This window comes from Amborella trichopoda, chromosome 9, assembly GCF_054954075.1.
Source record: "Amborella trichopoda isolate Santa Cruz 75 chromosome 9, AtrichopodaSantaCruz75HAP2 v2.0, whole genome shotgun sequence".
In the NCBI taxonomy this organism is placed as follows: domain Eukaryota; kingdom Viridiplantae; phylum Streptophyta; class Magnoliopsida; order Amborellales; family Amborellaceae; genus Amborella; species Amborella trichopoda.
Genome location: NC_142344.1, coordinates 6,404,424 through 6,419,980, shown reverse-complemented (window position 1 = coordinate 6,419,980; position 15,557 = coordinate 6,404,424). Strand labels below are relative to the sequence as shown.

Below are 15,557 nucleotides of genomic sequence, written 5' to 3'. Positions count from 1 at the left end.
GGCTCAAATTTGATTGTTTAGAGCCTCCGCTCTGTATAAACTTTTCCCCTTATATAATTAGGCTATTTACCTTTAGATAGTCACATAATTACTCCAGTCACAATGACTTCTAGTTACATGTGAAATTGGGCATATAATGTGCCAAGGTCACACTTAAATTTTGCCGTTAAGATATGAAAATGGGTGCTGCAGATGTTTTAGGCTTTTGGTATAAAAATGTCACATTTATGAAATTAGGCAACAAATAATTTTTATTGATTGCACTCAAAGTTGAAGAAATATTTAAAAATATTTATTAAATTTTGTAAATAAAAAATAAACACCTTTAGCCACCTGATTTCTCAAAATTTGAGGATGCGATCTCTAGAATCGAACAAATTAACTCTCACTCTATATGCCTAAATAAAATATCATCTCAAGATTGCATCAGAACCATCCAATTTTTGGAGGGTGATATAGATATTTATGAATTCAAAATCTATTTTTTTTTTTCTTTGAAAATAATCATCTAGTTAAATAGATACTGAAACTTCAAATTTTTTTTTTTAAAAAAAAACTCAGAAGTTAGTGTTTTTGCCCGAGGAAGTAAATGTATACTATGCTCCCTAGGGGCATAGTACGCGAGCTCATGATTTGGAGTCCTAGAAATAGTTTATGTTATACTTTTGGTGGAGATTCCTTCTGGAGGAACAATGAATCGTTCCCGTTGATCTAAATAATGGTTTTATTTTGCCACGAGAGAGGGAATTTACTTCAACTGAGGGGGTGAGGGAGGGGGAGAGAGAGATTTGCTCCAAATGAGGGGGTGAGAGAGAGAGAGAGAGAGAGAGAGAGAGATTTCTTTCTTTCAAATAAAGGGGTGAGGGAGAATCATGTGTATAGCGACGTGGGCATGGCGAGCTCATCCCTTATACCCACTGATCCTCTTCCTCAACAGAGATGAATATTATAACAGGTTCGATTCTTATTTCACTTCTTTTATGTCCCTCTCTTTCTCTCTCTGAGTATGCATAAGTGAACTACGAGTTGGGTTTGGGGCTTTGGGCTACGGAGAAATTTGAATTATAGTCTCGCTCCCTAATGGCTGTGTATATGCAGTTGTTGGATTTTAGTGGGAGAAAATTTGAATAATTGGGGCAAAAATCTGAACAATTCAGGCCTACAGAGCCGGTTTCGTGGTGGGGAGAGCCCGAGATTATTGGTGGAAAGGATTGTTTGGCCGGTGGCACATGGTTGGCTTGCTCAAAGCATGGCCGCTTGGCCTTCCTCACTAACTTTAGGGAAGTTGATGTCACCCCTGATGCTAAAACCAGAGGAGAATTGCCACTTCGCTTCTTGCAAGTACTCTCTCTCTCTCTCTCTCTCCTCTATTCGTCGTTAAAAACCCATCGTTTTTTTTTTCCTGAATTCATGAACGGTTCATATTTTTTTTTTTTTTTTCTGAATTGCTACCCAATTCTTACTGTACAGATTATTCACAGGATTTACTTGATTTTATTCCTTGTCCTTGTTTTCTATCTTTTGCTTTGAAATCACAACTTATGTATTTGATTCAAGTAGTGCTTGTGGTTGTTTTTCTGAATTTGTCCAAAACCCAATTTTTTTCTGTCTTGGATTTTTAAGATTGGTCATGAATTTGGCTTTGGATGTTGAACGGTTCAGGCAATGGCATAGATTGCTTAAAAAAATTAAGTTTGCTGGTTTTGTTCATCTCTCTCTCACTCTGTTGAATTTAAGTACTGGTTAATTGCAGAGTGAGAAGAACCCCATAGAATTTGCTGAAGAAGTGGTGAAAGAAGGGCATCACTATAATGGGTTTAATCTAATCATGGCCGATCTTTGGTTGGAAAGCATGGTCTATGTTAGCAATCGACCAAAGGATGAGCCTGCTACATTCAAAGAGGTTTCTCCTGGTCTTCATGTGCTCTCAAATGCCAAATTGGATACCCCATGGCCAAAGGTATACTCTCAATATGGTTTGATTACAAATCTAAACTTTGTCTTCTTGATTTCCCAGAAAAATGCAGTTGTGAGAAGAGCAATATGACTTCATCCATTTTTACTTTGTTATTTTGATATTTTGAATTAACTTCTTTTGTGTATGGATTTGTGTGACCCTCTATTTATCTATTGTTCTTTAGTGGAAGTTTCTGGACAATTTAGGGCTTTGTGGAGTCTAGATCATAGATACATCACATAGTCTGGATAATTTGAGGAGCTCCAGGAGTTGTCTATTTAAAGTTGGTTTAAAATCCTAAAAAACTGTGGAAGTAAAAGTTTAGTTATGATGCTTCCAACACATTGTGAGTGGGGATCTTTGTAATTGAGTTTTCTATGAGTGGAATGAAAAACATAGGTATTTAATTGGGGATCCTATTCATGGAGGAAATCCATCTTCATCCATATGTTGCACAACAGTTTTGTTATTAAAATCTTATTTATTATAAAGTGGTAAATTATCTATTGTTCTGTACATCCATGATTTTCTGAATGTCATGGTAGGCAATCCATAGCTGCAATATGCTCGAACGAAGCATCTAATTTTATGATGGATTATACGATGTTATTTTTTGGGGAAAATTAACTTTTATTATTGATGTATGGTGGTAGTACTGGACTAGAGGATGTTTATAGAATGATAAGAAAAACCCGAAGTCCAACCTTGCAATGAGTCCTCTCAATTGTGATTACAGGACCAAGCACCTTCTTGGAAGAGTTATTGTACAATGTTTATCTAAAAAGCTCACTCATGACTTCAATATATAGAAAACAGGACAAAAATATATTCATTCAGTGGGAATGAGGAAGCTGTTCTGGCTCCTTGTCCTGACTGATTCTTTAACTCTGATATGTAACTGGGGTAATGTTTCTTGTGATACTCTGATACCATAAGTTTTTCATTTAAGTAGCTTGGTTTTCCCTACATACACTAATTGCATTTAGTCATGGTCAGAATCCAATTTCCTTTATAGCAGTACATACACATTTGAAGTTTTTGAACAGATACTGGATCTAAAGAGCATTGCGTATATTACACCTATCTATCTAGTATCTATAATATGTGTATACATATATATTCAATTGCATTTTTACTGGTTAAACTGTAGGCCTTATGGTTTGGGTAACCCTATTTCTTCAGGCTACCCGTTTAATTCTGAGTTTTGAGAAACTGCTAAAAGAATATGATAGAGAAGAAATCCCTGAAAAAGAAATGCTACATAAGTTGATGTTGGATACAATGAAGGCTGATCGAGAAAATCTACCAAATACTGGCTGTGATCCTGATTGGGATTATAACTTGAGTTCTATTTTTGTTGAAACTGATAGCGAGAAGGTATGTCTTTGAACTCTATTATTAGCTTTAGCATTCCTTGCTCTTCTGCAATGACACAAGATCTCTCTTCCCATTTGCAGGGATGCTATGGTACTAGAAGCATGGTTGCTCTCTCAATAAGAGCCAGTGGTGAAGTAAGCTTTTACGAGAGGTATCGTGACAATGATATCTGGAAGGAGCACTCAACATTGTATAGGATTAACTCTGCCTGATGGTAGCCACTGGTCATTTTGTGATGAACAAACACAACAAAACAAGCTCTGGTTATTAATGTATTACTGGTGAGGGGTGCGATTAAGGAGACATGATGCTTAGTGGTTGCTGGGAGAGATGGGGTCACCGAAGTGGTGTTTGTTTACTTGGGATACCGAGTGTTGCTGTGGTGATTCTATACTGGTTGTTGGAATTTGGCAGTTGTCATTTGTTAAGTATCTATTAAGAATTATTTTGCTAGTCATATATATGACTATATTTATAACTTAGAGCATGTAGATGACAATCCCATTTGCTCATGCTAATGGACTTGGAACGGGTATAATAACATTATTTTCTAGGGAAATTTATCAAAATACACCCATCAACTATTAGACATTTAATCCATTTTCAAATATTCTAACTCATAACAATGTGTGTTTTATGGGCCTTTTGAAATTAAGTCAAAATAAATGTATAAAATGCTAAATATTTCATCTCTTAGGTGCATTTTGACAAAATTTCGCTATTTTTTATCGTTAGATGTAGGACCAATGAAAATTTGTGAATTTCCTTAGGTTGACTTCAGTGGATACAAACCTTGGGTTTAACAGAACTTGACTCACGTTCATGCAAATAAATCTCATTTTATTACATAATCACAGGCGCAATCATAAAGACACGAGTTTGTGTTTGTGTGCATTGTGTGTGACTGTGATTGTGTGTGAGAGAAAGAGAGAGAGAGAATATAAAAAGGAATAGGAGTATGCAAGTAAAAGCTCGGAAAATTCAGATTTCAAATGCTTAAAAAATTTGGTCCCTAACCCTGGTGAAAATAAATAAGATTCTGGAACTCGATTTGGGCAAACAACAGCAGGGTTCCTTAGACTTGAAAGGCTGGAAGCTACTTCCCTGTGAAATAGAAACATATCCATAAAGAGTGAAATTCATTATGTCTGTATCTTATAACAAAACCCTTGGTCGATGGTACTCTAAATGAGGCTCCCCGAGTGTTCCCCTGGAATTAACAATGAACTCAAGAAGCTTGTCTTGTCCCCTTGCCTCTTAAGAGGACAAGCCTGGTCTCATTACTGCCTTAGTATGCGTAAGCACTTTCCATATGTTGATGATATGTAAGTCCCTAAAATCAACCTCAATTTGTTTGGTTCATTTACAAAAAAGGGGCAATCTGGACTGCAACTGCATTATCTTTTTTTGTCAGGTGCCTGTACAACTGCGGTTGAAGTCCAGGAGACTACAACTGCACCTCAAAATCCATCACATGTTGAAATAGATGGCTCAGTCAAGATCCTGAAATACATGGTCCACATCAGATGTTAAGAGAGCAGTCAGGATGGAGCATTTTGGGGCTCCAATTCCATATTTTTTCCTTTAGGATCTTGATTTAGGAGGTCAAGAATAGATTTCTAGATTTTTGGGTACTCAATCCATTCCATATTTTTTCCTTTAGGATCTTGATTTAGGAGGTCAAGAATAGATTTCTAGATTTTTGGGTACTCAATCCGTAAAAAATATGGCTTTTCGAGGTGTGATTGTGGTCAACTGCTGTTGCATTCCGAAATTTGCGGTCTCTTTTTTGGGTTAGATAGTATTGTCGTGGTCATTAACTAGGTTTGAGGAATTTTTAGTGGCCAGTGTCCATAAAGATGGCTAACTGCAATTAGATTGTAAAACATGTCACTTTCTAGATCTCAATCAGGAGTTTGTATCCTGAACACTGCTAGCACCTCAAGTATTTTCAGAAGGGAATAAACCATGAATCTCAACATGTGAGATTTCCCTCAGAGACACGGTCATCTTTTGAGGAAGACACAGCAATCAACTTAACCTTCCCATCCCCCTCCAAAAGGGCCACAATTTTAGCCCCTAACTTAAATCCCACCATTTCCATTTCTTTCCTGATTTCTCTACATTTAGCGAGCCTCCCTCTTCGTGCATAAAGCTCAATCAAATCACTATAAATATCATGCGTTGGAGAAAACCCTGCATCCTTAAGCCTAGAGAAGTATCTCACTGCCCTCGCCAAATCATCCAATGCCACACAGAGCCTTATTATAACTCTATAAGCTGGAAGATCTAGAAGACAATTAGACCCCTCCATTTCCCAAACAAGAGCCATGGCCTCTCTATATCTCTTTCCAATGTACCTACTATGCACTACTGTAGTGTACATTACAACACTTAGGTCTTGACCAGACTGCATGAACCAGTTATAGAGACTCTCCACTGCATCAAATCTCTGAAGCTTTACACAAGCCTTCATTATAGCAGTACTGTCTTGTTGCCTCAAGTTTAGTTCCTCTCTCTCTCCTAGCTCCTCCAATATCCTAATTGCAAGTTTTTTCTTATCTGGGAATTTAGCAATCTCAGCTAAAAGCATAACAGAGACACTAACATCGAGTGTTCGGCCTGTATCTTTAGCAACAAGGAGGATTTTTCTGGCAAGATTGAATTGCCCACCTCTGATACATCCTTTGGCCATGGCCTCAATTACAGTTCTGCTTGCTGAGCTCATAATATCTGCAAAATTAAATGCGTTCTTGAGCCTACCGGTTCGAGCCAATACCTCTACGGTAGATGCGAGAAGCCTATCATCAGGGAAGAGGTGAGGGTGCCTTTGAGCCCAACAAAAGGTCTCAAGAGCTCGATGGGGCAACCCCATGTGACCCAATTCTCTAATGGTTAAGGATAATGAACCCTTTCTTAGGATCCTGTATCTTTTATTTAGGACCTCAGAAGAGTTCTTCTCAGGTGGAAGGCCTCTGATTTCTCTGGCGATTTCAAGAAGAAAGTCTGGGTTCTTGTAATTGAGTTTACAGAGAGAGGATCGAGAAGCTGTAATGGCGGGATAGGCTGATCTTATGTGATTCTTGGGGCTTGGAAGGCCTAAAGGTCGAAGCTTGTGAGGAGTTGGAAGGGGCAGGGGTCGAACCCTCCCCAATTTTCCTGGTTTTTGAGGGATTCTACCTTGAAAAAGAGAGAAAATTGTGTCTAATTCATCTGGGCTCCATGAATCCTCATGTCTCTCTACTCCCTCTTCTCCTCGTTCATAAGAAATGTTGGTTTCCTTTCCCAAAGTTCTGGGTTTTCGACGAACTTCATCTTGATAGAGAGAGGAAATGGCCTCTAATTCATTTGGGTTCGGGGAATTCCCTCTCTCTAATCCCACTCCTTGTTCGAAAGAAATACTGCTTTCATCACAGAGCGCTGGCTGTATCTTGTATAAAGCAGGGTCGACAGGCAGCTTCTGTCGCCTTGGATATCGAAGATTTTTGGGCTTCTTTTTATGCTTGGTTGCCATCATTTGAATCCTAAAACAAGAATTCTCACCGTATCTGCAATACCCAATTGATATAAATTGTTGGTTTACCAGTTTGATCCCAGCCCTTAGAATCACCTGGTTTGGAATGAGAAAGGAGGCCATCCCTGCAACTTTAGCACCACAGATTACCCTTACATAAGATAGTTCTTCACGCTCTCCTTAAGCTTGAATTTTCAGTGAGGGAATCTGTTTCTCACTCTACGCCAAGGCATCAGAATTCTTTCCACTCTATGCTTAGGCATGAGAATTCCAAGCGAGAGATTCTTTGTTCTTCACTTTATGCTGAAGCATCAGTGTCCTCTGTGAGTGATTCTATGTTTCTCACTCTACGCTGAACCATCAGAATTTTCAGTGAAGGGTTTTGTCAAACACTTGGCTGAGTACGTCGAACACTGTTGGGATCCATGATTCCCTACTATCCTTTGTTCAAGATTGCTGTCATAGACATGGCTCAGAGTGAGAAACGAGGCCATAGCTGCAACTTTAGCACCCCCACTAAATCTTTAGTTTCCCACTCTAGGCAGAACCATCAATTTTTACTCTCACTCTACACGGAAGCATCAAAATTGAACGAGTGATTCTCCCAAACACCTGAAGAATGATCCATGGACTGTTATTTAGACCTTTGGAAGAGAGAGAGAGAGAGAGAGCTTGGTCGAGATCGAGAGAGAGAACTTATATTTTTTGTCACAAGAGAGGGAAATAACTTGATATTTTTTTGAGAGAGAGTACTTGATATTTTGTCGAAGATGGTGCTTATGAATGAACAGCCATTCAACCAACCGAAGTTTACAAATTAACTTTCATTTTCCAAAGGTTTGTCATGCTTTGGTTTTCACTTTATTTTTGCCCTTTTTTTATTTTTTGACCAAGAATAGTACTAAATCTATTGACTGAGAAGAAAGAAATCACAACATCCGAAAAATGGAAACAAGGCAATTCTAAAGAAGATAAAATTATCAAAACAACTATTTAACATTGTACCCATGGTTTTTAATTAAATTTCAAAATATGGACATATGATCATGAGTCAAAAGTGTGAAATGCTAAATAATGCAGCTCTCATATGTATAAAATGCTAAAGAATACATCTCTCATCGATATTTTGATAAATCTGCTTAAAAAAATATCATGAGTAACAACATTATGATCGAGAAACTCCTTGTTTGGCCAAAACTATGCTTTTTGGTTTGCCTATCAATAAATATGTTTAAAAAAGCTCTCTTTCTTTTCACCCTCATCGTGTGTTGCACGTGTAACTGTAGGGAGATCTAAAAAATAACAAATACGTTCATAAAATAAATATAAAGAGATCTAAAAAATAACAAACACATCCATAAGATAAAAATAAATCGTTGATAAATTTTAAACATAAAATTTTTGAAATAGTTTGAATTTAATGAAATGCTCATTTCATTGCTTATTTATTTTGGGTTAAGATAACATTTTTTTCAAACATTGGATGGTGGTAAATAATTAATAAAATATTAACCAATAAATATTAGAAGCATGAGCATTTCAAATAAAAAAATATTATTTCTAGAAGTGAAATCACAAAGAAAATAAAAATGCTATTAAACATGTTTAATATGTTAAGGTTGAATTCATAAAAAAAAATAGTTTGAATTACTTCACCATAAATTTGAATACATATCCAAAAGAAATCCAATCTTTTAGCTTTCTAATAATATAAATTAAAAATAAAATCTACACAATAAAATTAAAAAGGTTAGTAACGTACATGATACAAAAAAATATATAAAAAAAAAGAAAAGAAGAGCAAACAGTCAAATAAATATTAGATCAATTATTTTGAAGGTAAAAAACATAACATTGAAAGGATATTCAACTACAAACACGATTTAAAGCAAATAAAAATAGATTATAAAATATTGTACCACATTTCATATAAGCAAGATGATACCTGCATAAGCCTAATGCATTAGTAAAAATTTAATCTAACATATAAAATTAATAAATCAAAATGCTATTTATAATAGAACTTTTCTCTTCTCAAATATCTCTCATGCCTCCTCTCTATGGTTTCTCTTTCATACCCCCTCTTTACTACTTCTCTCTCATGCCCTACTCATGACTTCTATATCTTTGTTTTCTCTCTCTCTCTCACTCAGGCCCCCTCTTTGTCCTCCACTCCCACACCCTCTCTCAATATGAGAACTCCCGCCTTCTCCCCTTTCAAGCTCTCATTGACCCCCCTCATTCTTTCTCCTCTCTCTTTCTCTCTCTCTCACTCTCGTCCTCGTTCCCCATATCTTCTCCCTTTAGCATTTTTTAAAATATCTTTTTCCCTACCTTCATCTTCTAACATTTTTCAATTCTCATATATCTCCCATGTGAATTCTCTTTCTTTTCACCGTTATCACCTAAAATCTCTTCATTCCCATATTTATATCTATATTATATATTCAATTTTTAAAATATGGAATTTATCTTTTTCAAAAGAGATAATTTCTAAGATGGTAGATCTATGTCTCACTTTCTCTCTCGCCCATGTCCTCTCTTCCGCATGTGAGACTATTAAAATCTCTCTTTACCCTCATTTCCTAAAATTTTTCAATTCCCATATATCTAAAATCTCTCTTATGGTAATTTCCTAAAATCTCTCAATTCCCATGTATTTTTTTGAAGACGGGATCATTAAGGAAGTACCACACATTATTTTTAGGAGTTCTCTCTCTCCCATGCCCCCTCTTCCCCCATGTCAACCTCTTTTAAAATTTCTCTCTACTCTCAATTTTTAAAATTTCTTAATTCCTATGTATTTTTTTTAATTATTGAGGAAGTACCACAAACTATTTTTAAGAGCACTTTCTCTAAAAAGAATGATGACTACTCCCTCTTTTAAAAAAGATGGATACTATTTCTCTCTTTCTCTTCTAAAAAAGAGGCCTACTTTTCCCTTCTCTCTCACTTGAAAAAGAACGAGTCATACTCTCTCTTCCAAAATATGTGTATTCTCTTTCTCTATCTTTTCTTAAATGTGAGAATGTCCCCTATAACTCTATAGGGTTAGGGTCCCTTCTTATTTTCGACACATGTCTTTACCCCTTAACTATTGTTAAATAATATAGTATAATGTAGTATAATATAGAACAGTGTTATGCATGTACGTTGCACGTTATCTGATTTAGCCATAATTGAATAAATTTTCATTTTGAAATAACATTTTAAAAAATCCATTATTTGATTATTAAGTTCTTTTTAATTGAAAAAAAAAGGATACCAGTTCATTACCAAGCTGAATATTAAATCGAGAAAGAGTTAAAAAGAAAACAAAAGCTCACATACCTCTAAAGAGATTAGATAGAGAGAGATATGAGAGGAAGAGAGATAATGAGAGATAAATATGTGGGAGAGAGACGTGAGAGAAAAAAATTTGTGGGAGACATTTAAGGAAAGAGGTAAAGAGAGAAAGAGAGAGAATGAGAGAGAGAGATAAATGTATGGGAAGAGATTTAAAAAGAAAAAAAATGATTATGGGGAGAGATTTAAAGAAAAAAGAGAGGGAGAGAGACGTAGAGCATTGGACAGAGAGAATTGAGAGAAAGGGCAATTATAAAAAATTAAAAAAACACTATTCCTCTTCCACAACATAGAGTAGATAGTCGACACTTTACACAATTACAAACCTCACCCCTTTTATTTTGTGTATATGTTATCTTTAATTTATTCTTTAAAGGTGATTTTCGTAGAGCCTTCACATGCTTAGCATTTGAAAGCAAAATGCAAGACGCATGCGACTGAATAGGTTCAAAATGAAAAAGGGAAAAATAATGCGGGAAATGAGGAAGGAATTCACATGCGTTTTAACCACAATATGAGTTTCATGTGACACATGATCCAAGCCAAGGGAGAAATTATCGAACCCTATTTACTGGTTTTATAGTTGAATCTCTCATCTTTCTTTTTAAGGTGTTAAAATTATGGAAAAAAGCTAATATAAGGTTGTCACCTTAAATTGTAGGATTAAGGTGTACCTTAAAACTTCATTGGAAAAAACTATTTTGATATTGGAAAACAGTCTAATTGATCATCTCAATATCGAGATGTATAGATATGATAAAAAAAAAAAGAAAAAAAAAAAGATTTCAAGCTATAAAATATTATATTTTACAACATATTGACTAGTATGTCCATTTTCAAGATTGCCATGTATTTATAGATCTGCTTGATTTGAACTATTTTTTGGAGTTCAAAATTACGGGAAACTTTTCTTTTTTGGAGAACAAATATAAACCTCAGAAAATATGTTCACTTGAAAACACCCTCTCTTCCCAAATTTGGGCAAAGGGAGAAAGCAGAAAACCAAAACCAAAAAAGTTCATATTTTATCACAGACTTACAGTATGCTATATGAAGCATACCAAGAATGTATATGCTAAATGTTATCTTACATACAGTGATATTAACTGTTCTCTGCCTCAAGTTTCACTCTTCACAAGCAGTTCATCTCCACCTCCTGTTGTCTAGTATAGATGGCCTAGATTAAATCATCACACATCATACTGTTGGTATACTGCATGTGTCATGGTAAACAGTGACCTCCTCTTGCTATAACAAGCTCCAACCACCATCAAAACATACAGTGTCGGAAAATGTGGCCGCAGCGGCTCCTCCTCGCCGCCCTGCTCTCTCTCACCATCCTCCTCACCTCCATATTCTTCTTCACTCTCCACTACTCTCCTGGATCGTCTCTCCACTCATCAGAGTCGTCGCAGGAATTGGTCCCTCAGCCTACCGAGCTCCGTCTCTTGATCGGCATCCTAACCCGCTTCGGCACTATCGACCGTCGCCACCTTCTCCGGCTTGCATACTCTGTCCAGCCCTCACCCACTTTCCCTGCCGTCATCGACGTAAGGTTCGTCCTCTGCAACCTCACCTCGTCAGACCAGCGCCTGCTAGTCAGTCTCGAGATCCTTCGCTTCAACGACATCATCATCCTCAACTGCTCTGAGAACATGAACTCAGGAAAGACATACTCGTATTTCTCTCAGCTTCCGGCCATATTCCCCGACACCGAAAAATACGACTACGTGATGAAGACCGACGACGACACGTACATACGAGTCTTGCCTTTAGTAAGCTCCCTAAGGGCTAGACCACGCCATGACCTATACTATGGCTTTGTAGTCCCCTGCATGAGCATGGATCCATTTAAGGGCTATATGTCAGGAATGGGGTTTGTTTTGTCATGGGATTTGGTGGAGTGGATCAGAGAGAGTGAGATTCCTAAAAACAACACAATGGGGCCTGAAGATAAGGTGGTGGGAGAGTGGTTGAGGTTAGGGAGTAAAGGGAAGAACAGGTGGTGTGAGAAACCAGGAATGTATGATTATCCAGGCACAAATGGGAGGTGTTCCCATGGTTTGATAGAGGAAACAGTTGCAGTGCACAGGTTGAAGAGAATGGACATGTGGGTGAGGGTCTTTGAGTATTTTAATGTGACCAAGGGGGTGAAGCCCTCTAGGATGTACCATCTTGATTGAGTTCTCTCTCTTTATTGAGAAATTGGATAAGTTTTGTAGGTCAAAGAAGAGCACAGCAATACCCTCAATCAAATCATCCAAAATGCTCTCCCTTTCTCTAACATCTTGTATTTTTTGCATTATGATTTCTATGCTATAGGTGATTGTTTTGCATTGTGATTTCAATTTAGTGAAGTCAACCCATTCCTTCTATTTCTATGTTCTGGGTAATTATTTCTTTTTTCCTTTGCCTTTGAAAGAAAAAATTAAGCATATATCTGTTATTTTTATAATTATTATAATATTACTGAAATTTTTACCTTATTCTTAGGTGCCCCAAAACAAATTCTGAAATTGTCCTTATTTTCGATCAGGATCCAAAATTTAAAAAATAATAATTGGACTTTCAATGCAATTTTTGGATTATAAAATTCCGAAAATTTAAACTTAAAGTAACTTTTGAATTTTGAAAATCCAAAAATTTAGATTTTGCAATTTTCGGATTTTAAATCTAAAATTGCAATTTTCATATTTTGAAAATTATGAAAAATTGTAATTTTCAAAATTAAAAATGGTGGGGAACTTTAAAATGAAAATTTTCCGATGTTGAACATTCGAAAGTTTTAGATTTTGTTTTTTGGATATTCAACAATCAAAATTTTTTTTTTTTTTTTTGTCAATTGGGGCAAATGTAAATTTGGGATCTTGAAAATCTAAGGGCAAGTCGGTTATTTTAAAATATGGCAAAGTAATAAGGAGCATATAATGGGTACAGTGGTAATAATGAAAATTTTTATGTGATATTGTAATATCATTAAAAATCATGGATATATATGTAATTTTTTGAAAAAATCAAATTAATGTATTTTTATTATGAAATGATTTTTGTTTGTTTACTACTTTTTCTATATATATCATCATTATTAGAACATTTTTTTACTATTTGGAGTCGGCTACATGAATCCTGATCCACCATTATACTATATCAAGAGACATACCCTCGGTGATGCTATATACTTTTTACAATATATATATATATATATATGTGTGTGTGTGTGTGTACGCGTACGCATATTAAACATTTTGTAAAAGATAAAGTTGACAAGTTATTTCTTATATATACCCAAATTAAAATATCAAAAACCACTAACCAATATAATAGTTTTAACTTGCATACTTCTTATCAGTTCCCTGCAAAGTTCTCCGCGTTTGGGATCTTGATATTTTAGAGCCAAGTATCTTTTCAAATTCATATTGATAAATTTGCAATTAGAATTGATACATGTATCATTGAAAGGAAAAAAGTTATGTTAGGTTGGAAGTTTGCGGAAAAATTTTTGCTATATTTTTATTATGCATTCTTATGGCCCCATATAGTTGGTATGACGCTCGAATGATGATGATAATTATTATCGAAAAGTCTTTTTATCAATATAATAATGAGAAACTTTAAATTATCATGGTAGATAGATTCTACTTATATACAAAAAATATGTGGAATTTTAATTCTTCTTGTTACCCTGATTAGTTGAGAAAAAACATTTATGATGATGAAGTGGAACTTGAATAAGGGAAATTTTTAATGCATATTTATCTGTTTTGAAATGTTATAAAGTTCTCTCTATCTTTTACATGTCTAATACTTTGATGGAAAATTTATCACATTATGCATTGAGAGATGAAAATTTTTACACTTAACACTTTACCTCGAGGTGGTGTAGTTGCAAACATGCGAAATGTTAAATCCTTCATCTCTGATAAATATTCTGATAAATTTCCCTAGTTTGATGTCTGGTCGTATTGCTGGCAAAACCGAATTGAAAACTTTTATGATTGGTATTTAAATAATAAAATTACAAAACCCTCTTATATAAGAAAACACTAGTGAAGGGAGATAAATGACATTTTTAGATAGATTCATGACCCTTTTTTTTATTTTTATTTTAATGTTATTCAGGATCCATATTTAGATTGGCACTAACCCAACCCAAAGAGTTCGTACATCTCCTATACTCCTTAAAATACTGAAACTAAACCATTTTCTTAGGAAAAAAAGAAAAAATATATGTTGAACTTTTTGGAAAATTGTTTCATGCCGGCTGGATCGCATTGCTACAATATGCGGTCCAAAGGTATAAAGCATCTATCTTAAAGATGGATGCAAATAAGTGGTCCATCTAAAAACAAGTGTAACTAAGGGTCCAAATGTTTTCTTAATATAATTATTATTCCTAGTTTTTAAATTTTATTTTTCATGCTTATGATCTCCATGTTAAAGATGATATATCCTCTAAAAATTAGGATCAAATTATATTTAAAAAATATATTATTTACCAAGAACCGTGGCCATATTTTTTTGCTTCGGTTTCACTACTAATTTCCCCCTTGCACATGGGGCACCCCTTTGCCTACCTTCCGTAATTGTGCCGTGTCGAATGTTGTAGTCGATTACAATGTTTCTTTGGGTAGATGAGTGGCGCGAGCGTCTCCTGCCATAATGGGAATAGACCTCGAGATATCATGTTGTGGCACTTATTACTTTAATCACCTATGTTCTGAATCTTTTTTTTTTTTTTTTTACAAAGTTATGGAATTTTATTAATAAAATGAGTTACAACAAATTATAAAGAAAAAATAGTAGAAACAAGAAACTCCACATATTGAACTCCTGGTTTAGCTAAGGGACCTGGTTTCTATGAGTTACAACAAATTATAAAGAAAAAATAGTAGAAACAAGAAGCTCCACATATTGAACTCCTGGTTTAGCTAAGGGCCCGGATTCTATGCGGCCAAGCACGCATATGTAGAAATGCATGTCTCTTAATAAATATATTTTTTAGAAGGATTTTTGGATTTAATATTTAAGGACATATAATCTCTAACATGAAAATCATGAATATAAAAAAATAAACTTTTTTTAAGAAGTAAAAATAATAATTCTAATTAGAAAACATTTGAACAGCAAATTTCCATTGTTTTTAAATAAGACACGCATCTGAAATGCTTTACACTTTTTTGGACCGCATATGGAATCATGTAGCCGAGCCCGCATGAGACCATTTTCCTTTAGCCATTGCATCAGCCAAATCATTGCTTTGAGTCCATTCGTGATTCAACACAATATTACAAATCTTTCCCTGTATCGGCTAAAGTCCTCGTATTCAAGACGCAAAGTGAATCATTCCCCGTTTAAATGAAATAT

The 15,557-nt window shown here is 35.3% G+C and overlaps 3 protein-coding genes across 4 annotated transcripts; 2 read left to right on the top strand and 1 right to left on the bottom strand.

Annotated features, from left to right (window-relative positions):
- Positions 1–856: 856 nt before the first annotated feature.
- Positions 857–3,791, top strand: LOC18445542 (uncharacterized). 2 transcript variants are annotated; one of them, XM_006855679.4, is made up of 5 exons: positions 857–955; positions 1,158–1,341; positions 1,754–1,960; positions 3,140–3,334; positions 3,415–3,791. In XM_006855679.4, exons 1-5 carry the CDS (start codon positions 873–875, stop codon positions 3,544–3,546), a joined length of 801 nt encoding a protein of 266 aa, XP_006855741.1. In that variant the 5' UTR covers positions 857–872; the 3' UTR covers positions 3,547–3,791. The 2 variants fall into 2 exon arrangements, with proteins under 2 accessions (XP_006855741.1, XP_088703614.1); XM_088847488.1 differs by having other exon boundaries at positions 1,099–1,341.
- A 665-nt stretch (positions 3,792–4,456) lies between these two features.
- EMB975 (Tetratricopeptide repeat (TPR)-like superfamily protein) lies at positions 4,457–7,795 on the bottom strand. Its single transcript, XM_006855678.4, has one exon. The coding sequence runs from the start codon at positions 6,969–6,971 to the stop codon at positions 5,310–5,312; it is 1,662 nt and encodes a 553-aa protein (XP_006855740.2). The 5' UTR covers positions 6,972–7,795; the 3' UTR covers positions 4,457–5,309.
- Positions 7,796–11,485: 3,690 nt separating this feature from the next.
- On the top strand, positions 11,486–12,477 carry LOC18445540 (uncharacterized). Its single transcript, XM_006855677.2, has one exon. The coding sequence runs from the start codon at positions 11,486–11,488 to the stop codon at positions 12,374–12,376; it is 891 nt and encodes a 296-aa protein (XP_006855739.1). The 3' UTR covers positions 12,377–12,477.
- The last annotated feature ends 3,080 nt before the right edge of the window (positions 12,478–15,557 follow it).

Coding starts and splice junctions, on each gene's coding strand:
- LOC18445542 (XM_006855679.4), top strand. CDS start 873: ATGTGTATAGCGACGTGGGCATGGCGAGCTCATCCCTTATACCCACTG. Junction 1,961..3,139: donor TGGATACCCCATGGCCAAAG/GTATACTCTCAA, acceptor CTATTTCTTCAG/GCTACCCGTTTAATTCTGAG. Junction 3,335..3,414: donor TTGAAACTGATAGCGAGAAG/GTATGTCTTTGA, acceptor TCCCATTTGCAG/GGATGCTATGGTACTAGAAG.
- EMB975 (XM_006855678.4), bottom strand. CDS start 6,971: ATGGCCTCCTTTCTCATTCCAAACCAGGTGATTCTAAGGGCTGGGATC.
- LOC18445540 (XM_006855677.2), top strand. CDS start 11,486: ATGTGGCCGCAGCGGCTCCTCCTCGCCGCCCTGCTCTCTCTCACCATC.